At 65.4% G+C, this 17,982-nt stretch overlaps 4 protein-coding genes across 6 annotated transcripts in view; all 4 read left to right on the plus strand.

The window, feature by feature from the left end:
- The first annotated feature begins 703 nt into the window (after window positions 1-703).
- RAB5B (RAB5B, member RAS oncogene family) lies at window positions 704-2,211 on the plus strand. Of its 2 annotated transcripts, XM_079547721.1 has the most exons (5): window positions 704-970; window positions 1,159-1,310; window positions 1,405-1,527; window positions 1,597-1,690; window positions 1,876-2,211. In XM_079547721.1, the coding sequence occupies exons 1-5, from the start codon at window positions 808-810 to the stop codon at window positions 1,989-1,991; spliced, it is 648 nt and encodes a 215-aa protein (XP_079403847.1). In that variant the 5' UTR covers window positions 704-807; the 3' UTR covers window positions 1,992-2,211. The 2 variants fall into 2 exon arrangements, with proteins under 2 accessions (XP_079403847.1, XP_079403848.1); XM_079547722.1 differs by lacking the exon at window positions 1,405-1,527.
- A 1,197-nt stretch (window positions 2,212-3,408) lies between these two features.
- On the plus strand, window positions 3,409-5,712 carry SUOX (sulfite oxidase; the record flags this gene model as incomplete). Its single annotated transcript, XM_079547803.1, is given in 6 exon segments — window positions 3,409-3,419; window positions 3,515-3,675; window positions 3,678-3,749; window positions 3,857-3,899; window positions 4,013-4,181; window positions 4,291-5,712. Coding segments are annotated over 6 exon segments (1,878 nt in total).
- A 3,284-nt stretch (window positions 5,713-8,996) lies between these two features.
- On the plus strand, window positions 8,997-15,835 carry IKZF4 (IKAROS family zinc finger 4; the record flags this gene model as incomplete). 2 transcript variants are annotated; one of them, XM_079547765.1, is made up of 7 exons in its annotated part: window positions 8,997-9,040; window positions 9,872-9,976; window positions 12,426-12,682; window positions 12,757-12,924; window positions 14,283-14,432; window positions 14,624-14,755; window positions 15,123-15,835. In XM_079547765.1, the coding sequence occupies 7 exons, from the start codon at window positions 8,997-8,999 to the stop codon at window positions 15,833-15,835; spliced, it is 1,569 nt and encodes a 522-aa protein (XP_079403891.1). The 2 variants fall into 2 exon arrangements, with proteins under 2 accessions (XP_079403891.1, XP_079403890.1); XM_079547764.1 differs by having other exon boundaries at window positions 9,872-9,972; window positions 12,422-12,682.
- Window positions 15,836-17,826: 1,991 nt separating this feature from the next.
- ERBB3 (erb-b2 receptor tyrosine kinase 3) overlaps window positions 17,827-17,982 on the plus strand; it is a gene marked incomplete at both ends in the record, with an annotated part of 8,440 nt that continues 8,284 nt past the window's right edge. The window contains 1 exon segment of the mRNA XM_079547804.1: window positions 17,827-17,905. Coding sequence (XP_079403930.1) covers window positions 17,827-17,905 — 79 coding nt within the window.

Raw genomic sequence — 17,982 nt, forward strand, 5'->3', positions numbered from 1 at the left:
TGAGGCGGCTGTGGGTTGTGGGGGCTGTGAGGCTCAAGGTCTGGGCTCAGCACTGCGTGGAGGTGCTTCGTTCGCAGCCGTGCGTGGGGGCGCAGGCACTGATGGCCTTCCCCTGTTGGCTGTGCTCCAGCGGCCGTTTGTGTCCTACGGCCGTGTGGGAGGTGAGCCTTAAAAGAAAAATAATGAATGAATGAGATTAGCTTGAAAAGCACAAACCTTGCTTTCCCTGCTGTCCCGGTGTGGGAGCTGAAGGACTCGGGCCGCACGGTGACCCATCAGTGCTGTGGCTGAAGGAGCTGCTGATGCGGATGGGATGCGCTGTGCTGTCTGCTCTGAGTGCGTGCCGAGGGAAAACAGAGAGCAGAAAAAGAACCTCAGGTTGAGGAACTTGGAGGCTGAGCTGCGGAGTTGGTTCCCAGCTTCTCCTCTGGGCGGGGAGAGGTGAAGCAGCTGAGGAATCTGTGCTGTGGTACGAACAGGAGCGGCCTGGGACGCGAGGCTAAGCCTTGTCCTGGCAGAGGCGCTGCCTCCCCTGGGCGTCACTCGGGGTCAGCCTTTCCCACCCAGCTCCTGGGAGTCGCTCTGGAGCTCTGGAAGCAGAGCAGTCAGATCCTCGTTGTGCACCCAGGGATGCCCGCGCCCGTCACACCTGTACTGCATTTGGCCGGAGGGATTTAATGGTGCAGCACGCAGTGACCGACTGCTTTCCTCCCCTTCCAGGACTGCCTGGTGGAACCAACGCCTGCGCTCCCAGCGTCGGTGCCTTCCCGGCTCTCAGCAGGGCAGGAGCCCAGCAGCAGCCCGGCCATGACCAGCAGAGGAGCCGCCAGGCCGAACGGGCAATCCCAAGCCAGCAAAATCTGTCAGTTCAAACTGGTGCTGCTGGGCGAATCGGCGGTGGGGAAATCCAGCCTGGTGCTGCGCTTCGTCAAGGGGCAATTCCACGAGTACCAGGAGAGCACCATCGGGGGTGAGTCGCTGGGGGAGCTGCCTGCAGGCTGCACCGGGGCTGGAGCTGCACTCCTGCGGCTGCCGCCTCCGTTTGCGCCTCGCGCCGGCTTCCCTCTCTCGCACCTTCGATCCCCGGGGGCCGGGCGGTCGTGGGCTGGGTGCTGGGGGGCAGCGGGGTGATGCTCACACCTTCCTCCCTCCCGGCAGCGGCGTTCCTCACACAGTCCGTCTGCCTGGACGACACAACGGTGAAGTTTGAGATCTGGGACACGGCGGGCCAGGAGCGATACCACAGCCTGGCCCCCATGTACTACCGGGGGGCGCAGGCCGCCATCGTGGTCTACGACATCACCAACCAGGTGAGGCTCTCGGCTCAGGCTCAGCCCGTGGTGGGGGGTCCCTGGGGGGCGCCCGCCTCGTGGTAACCCCACATTTCCCCCTCTCTGCTCCCAGGAAACATTTGCACGGGCGAAAACATGGGTGAAAGAGCTGCAGAGGCAAGCCAGCCCCAGCATCGTCATTGCGCTCGCGGGCAACAAAGCCGACCTGGCCAGCAAACGTATGGTGGAGTACGAAGTAAGTGTCGGCTGCCCACCCTGCAGCCCCCCGTGGCTGCTGGAGCCTCACCTGGCTGCTCTCTTCCAGGAGGCGCAGGCTTACGCAGATGACAACAGCCTGTTGTTCATGGAGACGTCGGCCAAGACGGCGATGAATGTGAACGACCTCTTCCTGGCCATCGGTGAGGCTGCAAGGGGGGGGTTGGGGGGTCCTGCAGGGTGAGGGGGGGGCGGTTCCCTCACAGCCCACCATGCTGCACAACGCGGAGCCGATGCCTCCTGAGCGCGGCGTCGGGGCTCAGGGCGGCTCTTCCTCCTCCCTGGAGCGGCGCTGGGAGCCCCGCTGATGCTTCTCTCCCCCCTCCAGCCAAGAAGCTGCCAAAGAGCGAGCCCCAGAGCACGAGCGGTGCAGCGGGGAGGAGCAGAGGCGTGGACCTTCACGAGCAAACCCAGCAGAACAAGAGCCAGTGTTGTAGCAACTGAAGGGCGGCCTTCGGCAGCGGCCCGCGAGCGAGGAAGAGCTGAAATATAACCTCCAAACCTCCGCCCCCCTCCACCACACCTCACCTCCCCTCCGTAACGGCGCACCGAGAAAAACCCACCCGAACCAGAACCCTCCCGAGAGCTCTAACTGCACTTTTTAATGCTTCAAAGCCACCACCAGACACCCGTGACCACCATCCCGATGGCAGTGGAACTCCATCCGCCGGGGACTTAACTTCCAGAGGGGGGAAACAAAAAAAAAAAAAAAAAAAAAAAAAAAAAGAGAAAAAAAAAAAAAGAAAAAAACAAACCAACAAACTCTTCTTCACTTTGTACGATAGGTGCAAATAGCGACCTGACCGCAGCTCCTCCCTCTGCCTTTCTCCCTCTCCCACCTCCCTCTTTGCTCTGCGGGCTCAGCCCTGCTCGCGTCTCCCCTCCTGGCGGCACGATGGCAGCGCATCCTCGGCTTGGTTTTGTGTGCGACCGACGAGAGGCACCGGAGACCTCTGGGAAAAGCGCGGGGTCTGAGATGGATTTGGTTTCGTCACTATTTTTTTTTTTTTCCTCCTTTTTTTTTCTTCCTTTCTTTTTTTCCTCCCTTTTTTATGGCTGTCCTGCAGGGAAAAGCTGCAGCGTCCTTCGCTTTCTTCCTTGGTGGCCTTTTTATTTTTTTTCCCCTTTGCTGAAGGTTCAGAAGTGCCTGGGAATCTTTTTTTTTTGGGGGGGGGGGACGCAGAGCCAGCGGGCGACCCCAACAGCTGCCTCTGCCCCCCCGCCCCCCCGGGCGGAGCTGCGGCCCTGTGTCCCGCTGAGCCCCGCTCGCTTTGGTCCCGTTCCTCCTCCCACCTTTGCTCGGCACTCGACGTGGGGAAGCGCCCGGCTCCGCCGCTCCTCGCTTCTCCTTCAGGTCCTGTTTGCTCTGGAGGTTGGGAGCGGAGGAGGGAGGTGAGGGAGTTCGTTCCCTTCTCCTCTTCCCGGATGGAACTCGGATCCCTTGGGCTGCCGCCAATGCGCCGTGCCCCGCACCGCAGCCCCGAGGCCGTTGCCCTGCTCCGCGCCCGGCAGCCTGGGCTCCCAGGGAGCCCCTCGTGCGGGTCGTCCCCCCTTTATGGGGGGCGGGGGGGTCCCGCATGACGCCCCGCAGCGCGGGCTGAGCAGATCGGGGCTGCGATGCGACCCCCGGCTCTGCTTTCCCCCCTTTGCGCGGCCCGAGATCGGCCCCCCCGGGAGCGAGGCGGGACGCTGCAGCTTTTCCGACCCTCCCCGTTTTCCCTCTGTCTCCGCTGTTCGGTTTGTTTTTTTTTTTTATTCCGTTTGGTTGTTTTTTGTTTTTTTTTTTTTTGCTTTGAGGAAGGCTCCTCCATCGCATTTAAATAACGAATCGTGGTAACAGAACTCAGCTGCTGATCTACCGATGTATTTAATGTAAGTAAAGAGAAAAAAATGAAAAAAAAAAAAAACCTCAATAAATAAAGAGAAACAGCGCCGTGTAATGGGGGGGGGGGCTGGGGGGGCTGGAGCCGTGCCCGTATCCGGCTGCGCCCCGATAACGCTTATCGCCACGGCGGGCGGCGGCGCGTCCCGCCCCGGGTTCACGCGTGCGGGGTTTTGGCCCGCGGCCCCTTTAACGCTCGCCCCCAACGCCGTGGGGGGGGAAGGGGAGGGGGAGGGGGCGTGGCCCCAGCCGTCTGTCCCCGCCCCTTCGCCCCTCCGTTAAAGCCTTCGGCCCCGCGCAACGCCGCGGTTGCCACGCAGGTGCACATCGGGGGGGAGCGGAAAATCCGCTACCGGGGGAGGGGAGGGGAGGGGAGGTGTGGCGTCGTGGGCTCCCCCCGCTCCGCTCTGAGCGTTGCCTCCCGCAGGTCCCGCCGCGATGCTGCTGCTCCGCGTTGTCCCCCGGTGCAGGTAGGACCCCCCCCCGCCCGCAACACACTCAGAGTTACCCCCGGTGCCACCCCCCGAGGGGACCCCGGCCCCCCTCCGCCCTCGGGCACCGCTCAGCGCCGCTCTCTCCGCAGAGTCCGTCTGCCCCTCCCGCCGCTCCCCCCGCACCGCGGCTCCTCCCGGACGGACATCGTCCCCGGCGGTCCGGGCCCGGGGGGGGGCGGCGGCGGGCGAGTGGTCCCGGTGCTGGCGGCGCTGCTCGGCCTCGGCGCGGCGCTGAGCTATGGAGAACGGCGGCGGAGGGTGAGCGCGCACCGGGTGGGGAGTGGAGGGGGGGGCACCGGGAAGGAGGTGGGTCCGGGTTATCCCCGCTGACGAGGCCGAGGCCCCCCCTCTTCCTCCTCCCCCCCAGGCCGCTCACGCCGCCGCCGCCGCCCCGTCGTACCCCCGGTACACACGGGAGGAGGTGGGGCGGCACCGGAGCCCCGAGGAGCGCGTCTGGGTGACCCACGGCACCGACGTGTTCGACGTCACCGACTTCGTGGAGCTGCACCCGGGGGGACCCGACAAAATCCTGCTGGCGGCCGGTGGGGCCCTGGAGCCCTTCTGGGCACTGTATGCGGTGCACGGAGAACCGCACGTCCTGGAGCTGCTGCAGCAGTACAAGGTGGGCGAGCTCAGCCCCGACGAGGCACCGCCGGCCCCCGACGCCCAGGACCCCTTCGCCGGGGACCCCTCCCGGCACCCCGGGCTGCGGGTCAACAGCCAGAAGCCCTTCAACGCGGAGCCGCCGGCCGAGCTGCTGGCCGAGCGCTTCCTGACACCCAACGAGCTTTTCTTCACCCGCAACCACCTCCCGGTACCGGTGGTGGAGCCCAGCTCCTACCGGCTGCGGGTGGACGGTCCCGGCGGCCGCACGCTGTCGCTGTCTCTGGACGAGCTGCGGAGCCGCTTCCCCAAACACGAAGTGACGGCGACCCTGCAGTGCGCCGGGAACCGCCGCGCCGAGATGAGCCGCGTGCGGCCCGTCAAAGGGCTGCCGTGGGACATCGGCGCCATCGGCACGGCGCGGTGGGGCGGAGCGAGGCTGCGGGACGTCCTGCTGCACGCCGGCTTCCCCGAGGAGCGCCAGGGCGAGTGGCACGTCTGCTTCGAAGGCTTGGACGCCGACCCCGGGGGGGCTCCGTACGGAGCGTCCATCCCCTACGGCCGCGCGCTCAGCCCCGCCGCTGACGTGCTGCTGGCCTACGAGATGAACGGCGCCGAGCTGCCCCGCGACCACGGCTTCCCGCTCCGCGTCGTGGTGCCCGGCGTGGTGGGCGCGCGCAGCGTCAAATGGCTGCGACGCGTGGCCGTGAGCCCGGCCGAGAGCCCCAGCCACTGGCAGCAGAACGACTACAAGGGCTTCTCCCCCTGCGTGGATTGGGACACGGTGGATTACCGCACGGCGCCCGCCATCCAGGAGCTGCCGGTGCAATCGGCCGTCACTCAGCCGCGGCCGGGAGCCGCGGTGCCGCCGGGGGAGCTGACGGTGAAGGGTTACGCGTGGAGCGGCGGGGGGCGCGAGGTGGTGCGCGTGGACGTGTCGCTGGACGGCGGGCGCACGTGGAACGTGGCGCGGCTGGCGGGAGAGAAAGCCCCGCTGGGCCGGGCGTGGGCATGGGCGCTGTGGGAGCTGACGGTGCCGGTGGCGGCGGGGACGGAGCTGGAGATCGTCTGCAAAGCGGTGGACAGCAGCTACAACGTGCAGCCCGACAGCGTGGCGCCCATCTGGAACCTGCGCGGGGTGCTGAGCACCGCCTGGCACCGCGTCCGTGTGTCTGTGCAGGACTGACGGCCGCCCCCACGGCTCTGTCGCCCCGCGGCAATGTCATCCCGCAGCATTGTCACCCCCACGGCTCTGTCGCCCCGTGGCCCTGGATGCGGCCGTGCCGCTGCTGGCACGAAGGTCGCTGCTTTACGGCCCCTGAAAGTGAGAGGTGTGAAAGCGGCTCCATAAAGATTGCGCAGCTTTTATGGACTCGATGCTTCCTGGGGCAGCGCCGGGGCAGCTCAGGCTGCGGTGGTGTCAGGGATCCCCGCGGCTGCGGGGCGCTCCTATGGGATTCCCCGTGGGACCCCGCGGGACCCCACATCGCCCCCTGTGACCCCCAGTGACCCCACATCGCCCTCCATCCCTACGGGACTCTCCGTGTCCCCACGTGACCCTGTGACCCCGCGGGACCCTCAGCCTCCCCCTGAGCCCCTCGTTGTCCCCACGTCGCCCCCCGCTCCCCCGCAGGATCCCCCGCACCTCTGGGAGCCCCCAGCGGGACCCTCAGTGTCCCCTCATTCCCCCGCTTTGTCCCTCCATACCCCCCCACGGTCCCCCCGCACCCCGCGGTTCTCCCCCGGTTTCTCCCCCCCCCCATCTCAGCTCTTCTCTCGGCGCTCCCTCTCTCTCTCGGCGCTCCACAGCCCGCCCTGCCCTCGGCCCCATCGATGCATTCGGCGCTCCGCCCCCCCCCCCCGCGCCGCCCGCGGTGGCCGCGCGCCCCCCCCACTCCCCCCCCCTCCCGCCGGCGTTGGGCGCGCGGCTGCGCGCGGGGCCCGGAAGTGGCTCGGGGCGGGCGGGGGGGGGGCCGGGCCGGGCCCTCCTCAGGTGAAGCCGCCGCCGATGGAACCGGAGCCGCCGCCGGGCCGCTGAGCCCCCCCCGCCGCTCCCCGCGCCCGGGCCGGGCCGGGGGGGCCGCTCCGCGCCGCGACGGTGAGAGGGGTTGGGGGGGGGGCGACCCCCGGAGGACCCCCCCGCACCGCAACACCTCCCGGGTCGGGCGGGTTCCGCCGGAATAACGGGGGGGGTTTGGGGTCGGTAACGGGGGCGGCTCCCGGTGACATCTCCGCGAACAATGGCAGCGGCGGTGACAGCGGAGCGCGGCCGCAGCTCTGCCCGGGGGGGGTACGGGGGGGCTCCGGGCTCGGGGCCGCCTCGGCACCGGGGGAGGCAGCGCTCTGTCTGCGTCCGTGTCCCGTCCCCCCCCCCCGACCCCCCGGTCCGGGTCTCCCGGTGCTCCTCTGTCCTTACCGGTGGTTCCCCACCCCGGTGCCCCCCACCTTCATTTTTGCTCGTTGCCCCCCATCGGTTCCGGGCTGCGTCTGTCTGCTGCTCTGCCCGCTGTGCTGCTGGCTGGGGGGGTCTTGGGAAGGGGGGGAAGGGGGGGGGGCACCGGGGGGGAGCCCTGTGGGCAGGGGGGTGGAAGCGCTTTGTGGGGTGGGATGGGTGGATTTCTGTGCTCTCTGTGGCTGCGGGGGGGGGAGGGGGTCAGCTGTAGCACGGAGCTCGCAGCCCCCAGGGGGTGGGGATGGGGGTGGGGGGCAGCGTTTCACAGCAGGACGGGATGCACGGCGGAGGGACGCGAACCCCAGATCCTCCAGGATGCTTCCATCGGAGCCGGGATGTGGGACTGTGGCTGTCAGAAGTGCTGCTCTGCATCTGCCCTCCACCCCCAGGAGGGCATCCTCTGCTGCCCCAGGAGCGCAGTCGGCCCCGGCAGTGCTGGAGGGACCCCCCCCCGCCGACGGCAGGGGCTGTGGGGCAGCACTGCTCTTCCATCCCGCATCTGTCAGCTTTGCTGTTGGAGGTGATGCTGCGGGTCTTGATGCTGCACAAAGAGCCCCAGGGGTGGCCTTCGCTGCTTCGAGCTCCGACTTCGTCGCTGGACCTCAGCAGTGCTTCGGATCGGCGCCGCGCATCCTCCGTCCACGGCCCTGCGAGTGAAGTTATGCCCACGGATGTATCAGGAGGGGGGGCACGGCGTGGGGTCCTGAGCTGCTGCCCACCACCCCTCCAGCTTTGGGTTCTCGTCCCGGGGAGTTTTCCTCTCTCCATCCCATGGAGATCCTTGAGCCGCTCCATTGCTGCAGCAGCAGCGCTTCGTCCGACTGAACGCACGGTGCAGAGCGAGAGCTGTTTGGTGATGGATAAAACACGGCGCAGCGCTTTGCTGCTGGCTGTGGGGCTGCCCGGCCCCGTGGGACCGTGGAGATGGACCTCAGTGCCGTTCCAACATCACTGCCCTTCTTTTTTATGGCTCCGTGCGCTCCTATTCGTGGTAAAGGTGGAAAAAAAGCTCTCATGTTGGAAAACAGAGCGAATGGAAACAATGCTTGGGGAAGAGAAACTGCAGGGACTGCTGTGGGGCTTCGTACCGCCCTTCGCCCCTTGTGAAGGCAGTGGGTCTGTCCTGGGGGGGCCGGGGGGGCTGCGAGCTGCAGGGATGGCGGCGTAGGGCTGGGATGGGGGGCGCACGCTGACCCCGCTGTCCTCAGGAGCCCCCGTGCGCTCAGCACAGAGGACGTCTGGGTGGCTCCATGCTCAGCCCCGGGCTTTGGTTAAACTGGGCTGCTGGGGGGGGCTTTGCTTCCCTGAGTGCAGCCCCTGGGGGGGGCAGCCCTTCTTTCAGTGCTGAGCGCTGCTCCAGTTTCAGCGCAGCGTCGCCGAGGTCTCTGCCTGGTGGCGCAAAGCGCTGCGTGCGTGGAGGGGGCTGCGAAATGGGGGAGGGGGTCTCGGCCCCATCGCCCTCAGCTCGGAGGAGCTCAGGGCCGTGCGCCCACCGCTGCCAGGCTGGGCTGTGCTGCACAGAGGGGATTTCCCTGCACGGCTGCTCTGCGTGCCGGCGATGTGAGCGTGTGTGTGACAGCAAAGTGATGGGAGTGGGCCAGTGAGAGCCGCCTCATAGCTAATGAGTTAATTACCCCAGCTGGGTGGGTTTCCCTCTCATTTCGGCGTGGTGTCTGCAGGGTGCTGGGCTCAATGCTGCGTTGCCACTCGGTCCCATTGCCCCGAACCCAGCTCTTCCCATCAGCAGAATGGCACCAGATGTCCCCACTCCGTGCTTCCGACGCTCCGTGTCCGTCTGTCCCTAGGGTGGGTGGTGGCTCTGCGCCCACACTGTGCCCCCCAGGGCCGGGTTTCTGTACCTGTGGGGCTGATGGCGATGTGGGGCTGCGCTGGGGGGGCTCGCAGAGCTCTGCCCCAGACATGTTTTATTTGGGGGGGGGGCGGGGAGGTGGCTGAGCAGCTCCTGCAAGCAAACTCTGACTCTGCTCTGCTCTCTCTTTCAGCAACGTACCTTAAGGATGGATATAGAAGACTGTAATGGACGATCCTACATATCTGGTACGTCCCACCTCCATTGCCTCCCAGTGTTTTGGGTCGCTGCCATTGTAAGGTGCTCACAAATTTCAGCATCCAGCTCTGCTCACTGAGGAGCTGGGGAGCGTTGATGCTGCAGGCGTGACAAACAGCAACTCGATGAGCTGTGCCGAGCCAAGCCCTGGGAGTCTGGGCTGAAGTTTGAGTGCTGGGGGCTGTTGGAGGGGTGGAAGGGTCAAAATGCAGCCCTGGGCTGCAGTGCTGGGGGGGGGTCACTGCCTCAGGGCTCTGGGTGCTTTGCTGACCCTGCAGGACGCTTCCTGCTGCCGGCTCTGGGCTTTGGGTGCGTGGAGCTGAGCTGCCCTGAAGTTGGGCTGCTGCTCTGCTTCGCTTCTCCTTCAGCCTGGAGCCTGGCTGGAGGAAAAGGCCTTTGGGGCACGGCTGTGTCCGTCTCGGGGCAGCGGGGATGGGGATGAGGCACCCAGCAGCGTTGCTGGCACTGCCTGCAGCCAGGAGCTCCCAGGGGAACCGCGCCGTCTACCAGCACCGTGGGCACCTGCGTTTGTTTTTAGAGCAAAGGAAACGTGACCCAGTATTTCCTGCAGCACCACAAGCCGTCGGTGAGGGACACGATGGGGGGCTGGGGGGCACGGCGCTGCGGGTGCCGTCTGTCCATCCCAAAGCACTTCGCCCTCCCCGCTGTGCTGTGGGGCCGTGGGCTCTGCTGCGTGCTGCCGCCAGGTCCCACCTGGGGCTGCTGCTGGGGGGCTACCAGGGGTCGCTGCTGCACAAAGTGGCTGCGGGTGTTGCTGGCGGGCAGCTTCACATCCCTCTTCCCTTTCTGCGTTCCCAAAGGCAGCGGGGATTCCTCTCTGGAGAAGGAGTTCAGCTCGGCCATCGCGGGAGCTGCGGTGAGCACGCCCAACAGCCAGCACTCCTCCCCCAGCCGCTCCCTCAGTGGTGAGTAAAACCCCCCCCCAGGCCGCCCCCAGCCCCCGGTCCTGGTGGTGGAGCCACTCTTCAGGCGCCGTGGGTCCGGGCCTTTGGGTGCCTGCAGCCACCCCTCAGTGCTGCCCATGGGCTGAGCTTTGGGGGCTCGCGGTGGGTGGGGGGCTGTGCTGTGGCTGTGCTCCGTTGGATGGATCCCACTGAGGGTCTGCTGCTCCCTGTGTCCCCGAGGAGCACAGAGTTCTGCGTGGCAGAGGAGCTCCCCTGCCATCGACCCGCGCAGCGATGGCGGCTCCTCTGCTCCGGCCCTTTCGAAGCGGCCCTTTCTGAGCCGGGGTGAAGAAGTTAAAAGGAATTTTGTTTTCAGAAGGGGTGCCGTCGTGAGCTGCCTCCATTCTGGGGGGATTTGTTTTAGCTGTTTGTTGTCTGTTTGCACTCTAAAAACGCTTAGAAGCTGTGGGAAGAAACGAAGCCTTAAGTGGAGAGCGGCTCTGTTGGAAGCAAAAGGAGCTGAGCACGTGGACCAGCTGAAAGGGCAGCAAGGAGCCCTTCCCCGTGAGCAGCAGGACGCCGGTGATGGCATTGCTCTGATCCGACTTGACTTCACAGCTGGTTCATCCAGCCCCAGAGGAGCAAGAATATTATATAACCTGTTCTGCCGGAGGAGACGGCTCTCTCAGTGCGACCGGACTCAGCGCTGGTTCTGAAAGGAGAATTACAGAACAATAGTTGGCCTTCCTCCTGCGCCCAGGAAAGAAAAACAAGTCCTCAGGGGAACGACGTGGGGGGGGGGGGGGAGGAAGAAAATCAAAGTGCAGCGAACGTCAGCGCATCCAGGCAGCTCCTGCCGTCAAGATTGGAGCGTTTTGCTTTGTGTTTGTGCTCCCCGGGGGCCCCCGCTGCTCCCAGTGGCGCCGGGCAGCGTGGAAGGAAGGTTCTGCTTCTGCCAGGGCTGCTGTGGCTCTGAGCCCCCCCGGCTGCAGCCTGCGGTGCCCTCGGCCGATGGCTCAGCAGATGGCCTCAAAGCGCCTGTGGTTGCCAGAGCCGGGCTGCATGCGTCGCTGCCGTTGCTGAGAGCCTCTCTGGGAAGGCAGCATTGTGTGCAGGAGGGGAAGCGAGGCAGCGAGAGCTGGGATTCCTGGGCTCCTCGCTCAGCTTTGTGCCCGGACCCACAGCTGAGAGCCCTCTGCCCGCAGCACAGACCCAAACGAGCCCTGGGGAGCACGTCAGCGTCGGGGGGCCTGGAAGCTTCTGGGGTTCCTGCAGGGCTGTGCTGCCATGCCTGCCTTCACCAGGGAGCTGGGATGCTGGCGTCATCCCCGCCGGCGGCAAAAATCTCCTTTGTGTCCATAAAGCTCAGCCCCTGCAGCTCCCCGAAGGGCTCGGGAAGATCCTCCCGCTTCAACAGAAGAAATCAGAGGCTGATATTTCAAGGGATCCTGGAAATGTTTTCTCTGAGGCTGTGGGCTCTGTGTGCTGCCCTATGGGTGACCCGGACAGGTTTCGGAGCAGCAGGGCAGCAGGGCAGGTATTCCTGCTGTCCTCGGCACGTCCCAACGCCGGCAGCTGAGGACTTGCTGTGCACGGTGCTGCTCTGCTTCCAGAAGGGTCTGGAGGTGCGGCTGAGGGAGGGAGCAGCAGAGAGGAGGGAAGGAGGAAGGCTCCTCTCCCCATCTGTGCCAGCGCAGCCCTCGCTGTCCCACTGCCATCCTCTGGAGCCCGTCTGATTTGTGGCATTCCACAGCTCGCTGGAGCAGCCAGGAATGTCGGTCGCTGCCAGCGCAGCCGCTCCGCTCCCGGTGCTGCAGGAGGAAAGAGAGCTGGGGGGTCTGTGGCGCTGTGGCCCCCGGCTCTGTGCCCTCCGGCTCCGGCCAGCAGTGCCTGTAGCTGGGCTCTCTGGGCTGCCCTCTGCCTCTCATGGGGCGGGCAGCGCCCTGGGGGTCTCCAGCCCCTGGGACCTTTCCTCAGCAGCCGCTGGGTCGCTGTGTTGTCACCCGGGGCTCTCGTGGCTGAATGCCCCGCAGCGTTTGCTCCCTGCACTGCTGTCCTGCTCGGGTTCTCTTTTCTGTTTCCATAGCTGGATCCCAGGCTTTCCAGCAAGGATGAGAACCTGCAGCTCAGTGCTTTTCTGCTGCAGGCTGGGGTTTGCTGACCGAGGGACTCGCACTGGGCGCTCTTTGTGCCTTTACTGATTCACGATCAAAATTTGGTGTTTCCTGCTCTTCCCAAGTGCTTTAAGTGCCGTTTCTTTCTCCCTCTGCCTTTGGATGCGGGGGGCCGAATGCTTTTTCATCACAAAGCACTGAAGCAATGGTGGCTGGGACGAGCAGACAGGCCTCCAGCGCCGGCTGTCCGTTCCGAGGCGCCCAGCAGCGCGAGGAGCCGCGCTGTCACCGCATCGGCGCTGCTCCTTTAGGAGCAAACCCTGCCCCTGAGCCGTGTCCTTTCTGCCCTCCTGCAGCCAGCTCCATCAAGGTGGAGATGTACAGCGATGAGGAAGGCAGCCGGCTGCTGGCACAGGAGGATCGCATGCTGGAAAAGGACGACAGCGTCATCGTGGAGGATTCCCTCTCGGAGCCGCTGGGTTTCTGCGACGGGCCGGGCCAGGAGCCGCATTCCCCCGGTGGCATCCGGCTGCCGAACGGCAAATTGAAGTGCGACGTGTGCGGCATGGTGTGCATCGGCCCCAACGTGCTGATGGTGCACAAGCGCAGCCACACGGGTGAGTGGGGCTCGGGGGGGGGGAGCCGGGCTCTGCTCTCCTCTGGGGGTTTCACGCTCTGCTCTGCCTCGCAGGAGAAAGGCCGTTCCACTGCAACCAGTGCGGGGCTTCCTTCACCCAGAAGGGAAACCTCCTTCGTCACATCAAGCTGCACTCCGGGGAGAAACCCTTCAAGTGTCCCTTCTGCAATTACGCCTGCCGTAGGAGGGATGCGCTCACTGGACACCTGAGGACGCACTCTGGTGGGTTCCTGGCCGGGGTGGGGAGCGGGGAGGTGGGGAGGGGTGAACTGAGAGCTGACGGGGGGGAGCTGAGCCCAGTGCACCCGGCAGCTCGGCTTCCTGCTCGGTCTGAGGCTTCCTATGGGGCAGCACCAGCGTGGGGTGGGCGCTGGGTGCTGGGCGCTGGGTGCTGGGTGCTGGGGGGGCCGTCGTGTCCTGGAGGTGAAGCTGGGGTCGTTGGAGGCAGCCCCGAGGTTGTGGGCTGCATCTCTTTCTCGTAAAGACGAATGTTTAATGGGCTTTATGGAGGTGGGTCCCAGCCCTGGGTGGGCCGTGCCCCGTGGAAGCACGCAGGGGTTCTGTTTGCTCTGTTCCGACGCCGTCCTTGCTGGATGTGACACCGGAGAGCTGCTTTTGCCTCTGGCTCTGCTGTGTCTCAGCTGGTGGGGCTGTGGGTGACCCTGCCTGGCAGTGCTGCCGGGTTCAGGTGCCCAGAAGAGCCCGTTCCCCCTGGGGAGGAGGTGAGCTTGATGGCCTCTGACAGTGATGGGAAGAACAGGCGAAGGAATCCGTGCCCTGGAATCTTTCCTTATCTCTGAGGATAAAAAAAAAAAAGCCAGAAGGCGGTGGCTGGAGGCAGAATCCCTGCTGACAGTGCAGAGGGCAGAGAGCACACGTGAGCTGCTGCTGTGCTCGGGTGTGGAGAGCAGCTCCGTCCCCACCCTGCTGGAGGGCTGGGATCCCCTTCCCTGGGGTCGGACCCCCTTTCCTGGGTCAGAACCCCAATTCCCGAGGTCAGACCCCTCCATCCTTGGGATCAGAACCCAACTGGGAGCCGTGCCAGCCTCCCCCGCCGCTGGCATATGAAAGTGCCTGCGAGCCCTCGCCAGGAGACGCAGAAGTGGGACACGTCCTCACAGCATCAAACAGCAATCAGTCTGTATGGGAGCTAATTACCGAGAAAACCTTCGCTTAATGTGGATTTCAGAGGCGAGAGCCGGGCGCCTTCCCTGCCCGGCGGGAGGCAGCAGCGCAGCTCTCCCATGCCAGCCCCTAACAAAGCCGTTTGCATCTCGCACCGTCCCGTAGGGAAGCACGCAGGAACCCTTCTGCTGCCCTCTGGCTGGGAGCAGCGGGGAGGCAGCTTTGTGCCCGCTTGCCTCGGCCACGGGGATGGGGATCCGAGGCTGCGGGTTGGGATCCGGGGCCGCGGGTCCCAGCGCTGCGAAGCATCGCCTTGAGTGCGCAGCAGCTGCTCAGCACTGACCCGGCTGCCTGTACGGAGGTGCCAGAGCAGAGCCAGCCTGGAGCTCAGTGTCAGTGGCTCGGTGGCCCCCTGCGTGTCCTCACGATCTGATTTTCATCCGTGTGTTTTGCAGTCTCTTCTCCCACCGTTGGCAAACCCTACAAGTGCAACTACTGCGGCCGCAGCTACAAGCAGCAGAGCACGCTGGAGGAGCACAAGGAGCGCTGCCACAGCTACCTGCAGAGTCTGAGCACTGAGCCGCAGGCGCTGGTCGGCCAGCAAGGTGGGTGCTGGGGGGGGGGCAGCGGGACCGGGCTGCCGGGGGTCCCAGCCGGAGCCCTGCTGCTTCCGTGCCCGGTGGCCACGGGGTGGGAGGCTGCCAAGGCCGGCGCGGCGGCTGCCACATCCCCGCTGCTGCTCCTCCCACTGCTCCGCGCCGCCCGCTGTCTGAGCGGCGTTCTGCTGCTTTGCCAGGTGATGAGATGAGGGACCTGGAGATCGTGCCGGACTCCCTGCTGCACCCCTCTGCCGACCGGCCGACGTTCATCGACCGCCTGGCCAACAGCCTCACCAAGAGGAAGCGCTCCACACCTCAGAAATTCGTGGGTAAGGGGCTGCTCCCTGCCCAGCCTGGGCAGATGGGAGAGGGGGGTCTGGGGGGGATGTGGCGCTGATGGCTCACGCTCTGCGGTTGGGTGCTGTGGGTGCTCGCATTGCGCCTTCCATCCTGCGGGGTGGGGAGGGATGGGGTGGGATGGGGTGGGACAGCAGTGGGGCTGCGTGTGGAGCAGGATGGAATGGGATAGCAGTGGGGCTTTGTGAGAGGAGGTGGGGTGGGATGGGGTGGGCCAGCAGTGGGGCTGTGTGTGGGATGGGATGGGACAGGACGGGGTGGGACAGGAAGGGGTGGGGTGGGACGGGGGTCCCGGTGCCCTTGTGCCTGCTCTGATGCCATCTCATCTCCTGCCCACAGGAGAGAAGCAGATGCGGTTCGCGCTCTCCGACCTCCCCTTCGAGGTGAACGCCGGCTTCGAGAAGGACGTAGAGATGGTGTCGGCCCACCACCCCCTGGACCCCTCCTACGGCAGCTCCCTGGCGCTGATGGGGGGCGAACACCTCCGCCCGCTCCGCCTGCCCCCCACAAACTGCATTTCGGAGGTGACCCCCGTCATCAGCTCCGTCTACACCCAACTGCAGCCTCTGCCGGGCCGCCTGGAGCTGCCGGGGGGCCGCGACGCCGCCGAGGGCCACGAGGACACGGCGGACGGGGCGCAGGCGCTGTACCGCGGGCGGGAGGCGGGCGCGTCGCCCACCAACGGCTGCCACGACTCCACGGACACGGAGAGCGTCCACGAGGAGCGGACGGCTCAGCCTCCGCCGGGAAACGGCAGCCGCCAGAGCCCGGCGTTCGCCAAAGAGGACCCGAAAGCGGCGGAGGGGGCGACGCGCAACGCGGCCGGCGGCGGGCGGGAGGCGCTGCGCGTGGTGACCGAGGACGGGGAGCCGGTGCGAGCCTTCCGCTGCGAGCACTGCCGCATCCTCTTCCTGGACCACGTCATGTTCACCATCCACATGGGCTGCCACGGCTTCAGAGACCCTTTCGAGTGCAACATCTGCGGCCACCACAGCCAGGACCGGTACGAGTTCTCCTCGCACATCGTGCGGGGCGAGCATAAGGTCGGCTGAGCCCCTCCCCCTCCTTTACCCCCTCCCCCCCCCCCCCCCCCGCCTTCAGACCCCCACAGAAATTCTTCGGTCGTTTTTTGTTTTTGGGTTCTTTTTTTTTTTTTGGTTCTTTTTTTTTTTTTGGTTGTTGTCGTTCCTTTTTTAACTCCTTTGCACTGAACTTTGGCTACAAAAAGGTATTTAAAAAAATCAATAATTAAAAAAAAAAAAAAAAGATATCCCCTCCCCTCCCCTCCCCTCCCTTCCCCCCCCCGTGGAGGGGAGCTCGTAACAATTTGCCTTTTTATAAATGGAGTTATTTAAATATTAACGGACTTCTTTTGTGCTCCCCCCCTTTTTCTCACTCCGTTATTTATTGAGCTTTTTAGTTTCTCTTTTTATAACTCCTTACCTCCCCTCCCCCCCCCCCCCACCAAAGTCTCACGTGAATTTCTGAGACGTTCCCTTCCGGGGTGGGGGGGGAAAATCCCCTTAACCCTCACATTAGGTGCTATAACCCCAGGGGGGGCTCTCAGCTCTCTGTGCCCCCCCAGCCCAGCCCCATTGAGGGGGCTGGCACAGCTCTGAGCGGCGGAGGGGCCGTGGGACGAAGGCTCCGCGCTCCCTCAGCCCCACACTGGAGGGGGCTTTGAGGGCGATAACCAAAAACGGGGGTATGAGGGGGGGTCCCCCCCGGCACCCCCCTCCCCCCCACCGTGTGTACCCTCAGCGGGGGCTGCTCTCTCCCTGAGGGTGAAACCAAAGGCTGATTCTTTTCTATGGGATAACACAACCACCTCACACGCCGGCGGCGCTCCGCTCCGGATTTCATTTGATTTTGGGTTCCTATTTTCCTCCTTTCAACGCGGCAGCCGCTGGCTCTGCGGCCGGAGCTCAAGGAGGGGTGGGGGGGGGATATGGGGGGCACTGGGGTTGGGGGGGGCGGTGCTCTGCGCCCCCCTCACCCCGCCCCCCCCCCCCCCCCTTCACCCACCCAGAGGAGCTCAGGGCTGCGCTGTCGCTTTGCTTTACAGCAGACGTAGGGATTTTGTACCCCCCCAGGTCGCTTCCCCCTGTACATATCTATATTTTTTAATCAGATGTATGAAGAACAACGACGATGTGCAATACCCCCCCCCCCCCCCCGGCCGCCCCCCCCCTTAACGCGTTTCATTTGTAGCGTCCATGGGTTCGCTGTCCCCTCTCCCCCCCTCCCCCCCCATTCCTCCCCCCCGTGCGGTCGGAGCCGCTCCGCAGCTTTTGTATCTGTACCATAGTGTAAGTACCTTTGTGATGAGATCTACTGTAAGTTTTGTACTGTACGGCTGAGGTCTGTTACAAATAAACCGCATAATTTAACGCCGCGTCGTTGGGGGGGGGGCGGGGCGGGGTGCGACGCCCCCGGGTTTGGGGGCAGAAACATTTGGGGGGCTGCAGGGCGCCTTTTGGGGGTACGGGACGCTTCTTTTGGGGGGGCTGAAGGTTATATTTTGGGCGCTTTTTGCATTGGGGGGGGGGTCTCAGGACCCTTTGGGGATGCAGGATGTAATTTGGGGGCGCAGGACCCTTCAGAGGGGGCCCGGGATACGTTTTTTTTTGGGGGGGGGGGGGGAGGCCACGTGACCCAGGGCCCCCGCGCCGCTTTCCGAGCCGCGCGTTGCCACCAGGACTACATTTCCCAGCGTCCCCCGCGGTGCGCACGCACCACGTGACGCACGCCACGTGCGCAGTCACCTTACCGTCACGCACTGCGCGGATCCCTCCGCCGCGCGCGGGAAAAGTAGTCCCGATCTCGTCTCCCCCAACCCTCCCAGCACCGGCCCCGGCCCCATCCCCGCTCCTCCCCACTCCCCAACCGGAGCCGCACTGGGGGTCCGGAGCGGCGCTGCGGGGCGCTGCGTGCGGCGCAGGGGCCACTTCCGGGCGGCGCAGAAGACACTTCCGGGCGGAGCGCTGCTATATAAAGGCGGCGGCGCGTGGCCGGGCCCTCTTCCGCCGCCCCCGGGAGCGCGATGGTGAGCGGCGGCCGCGGTGGATCGGGCCGGAGGGGAGACGAAGGGCTGCCTGAGGGGGATCGGGCCGGAGGGCGGGGTGGGGGGACGCGCGGAAGCCTCGTGGGGTGCGGGGAGACCGCGGTGGTTGCGGGGAGGGGGGAGGTGGGGGGGGGG

The sequence above is a fragment of the Tetrao urogallus genome (assembly GCF_951394365.1).
Source record: "Tetrao urogallus genome assembly, chromosome: 31".
In the NCBI taxonomy this organism is placed as follows: Eukaryota; Metazoa; Chordata; class Aves; order Galliformes; family Phasianidae; genus Tetrao; species Tetrao urogallus.

Excerpts from the sequence above, each read along its gene's own strand:
- RAB5B (XM_079547721.1), top strand. The coding sequence starts at position 808 with ATGACCAGCAGAGGAGCCGCCAGGCCGAACGGGCAATCCCAAGCCAGC. Across the intron at positions 971-1,158 it reads CCAGGAGAGCACCATCGGGG|CGGCGTTCCTCACACAGTCC; the intron begins GTGAGTCGCTGG and ends CCCTCCCGGCAG. Across the intron at positions 1,691-1,875 it reads CGACCTCTTCCTGGCCATCG|CCAAGAAGCTGCCAAAGAGC; the intron begins GTGAGGCTGCAA and ends TCCCCCCTCCAG.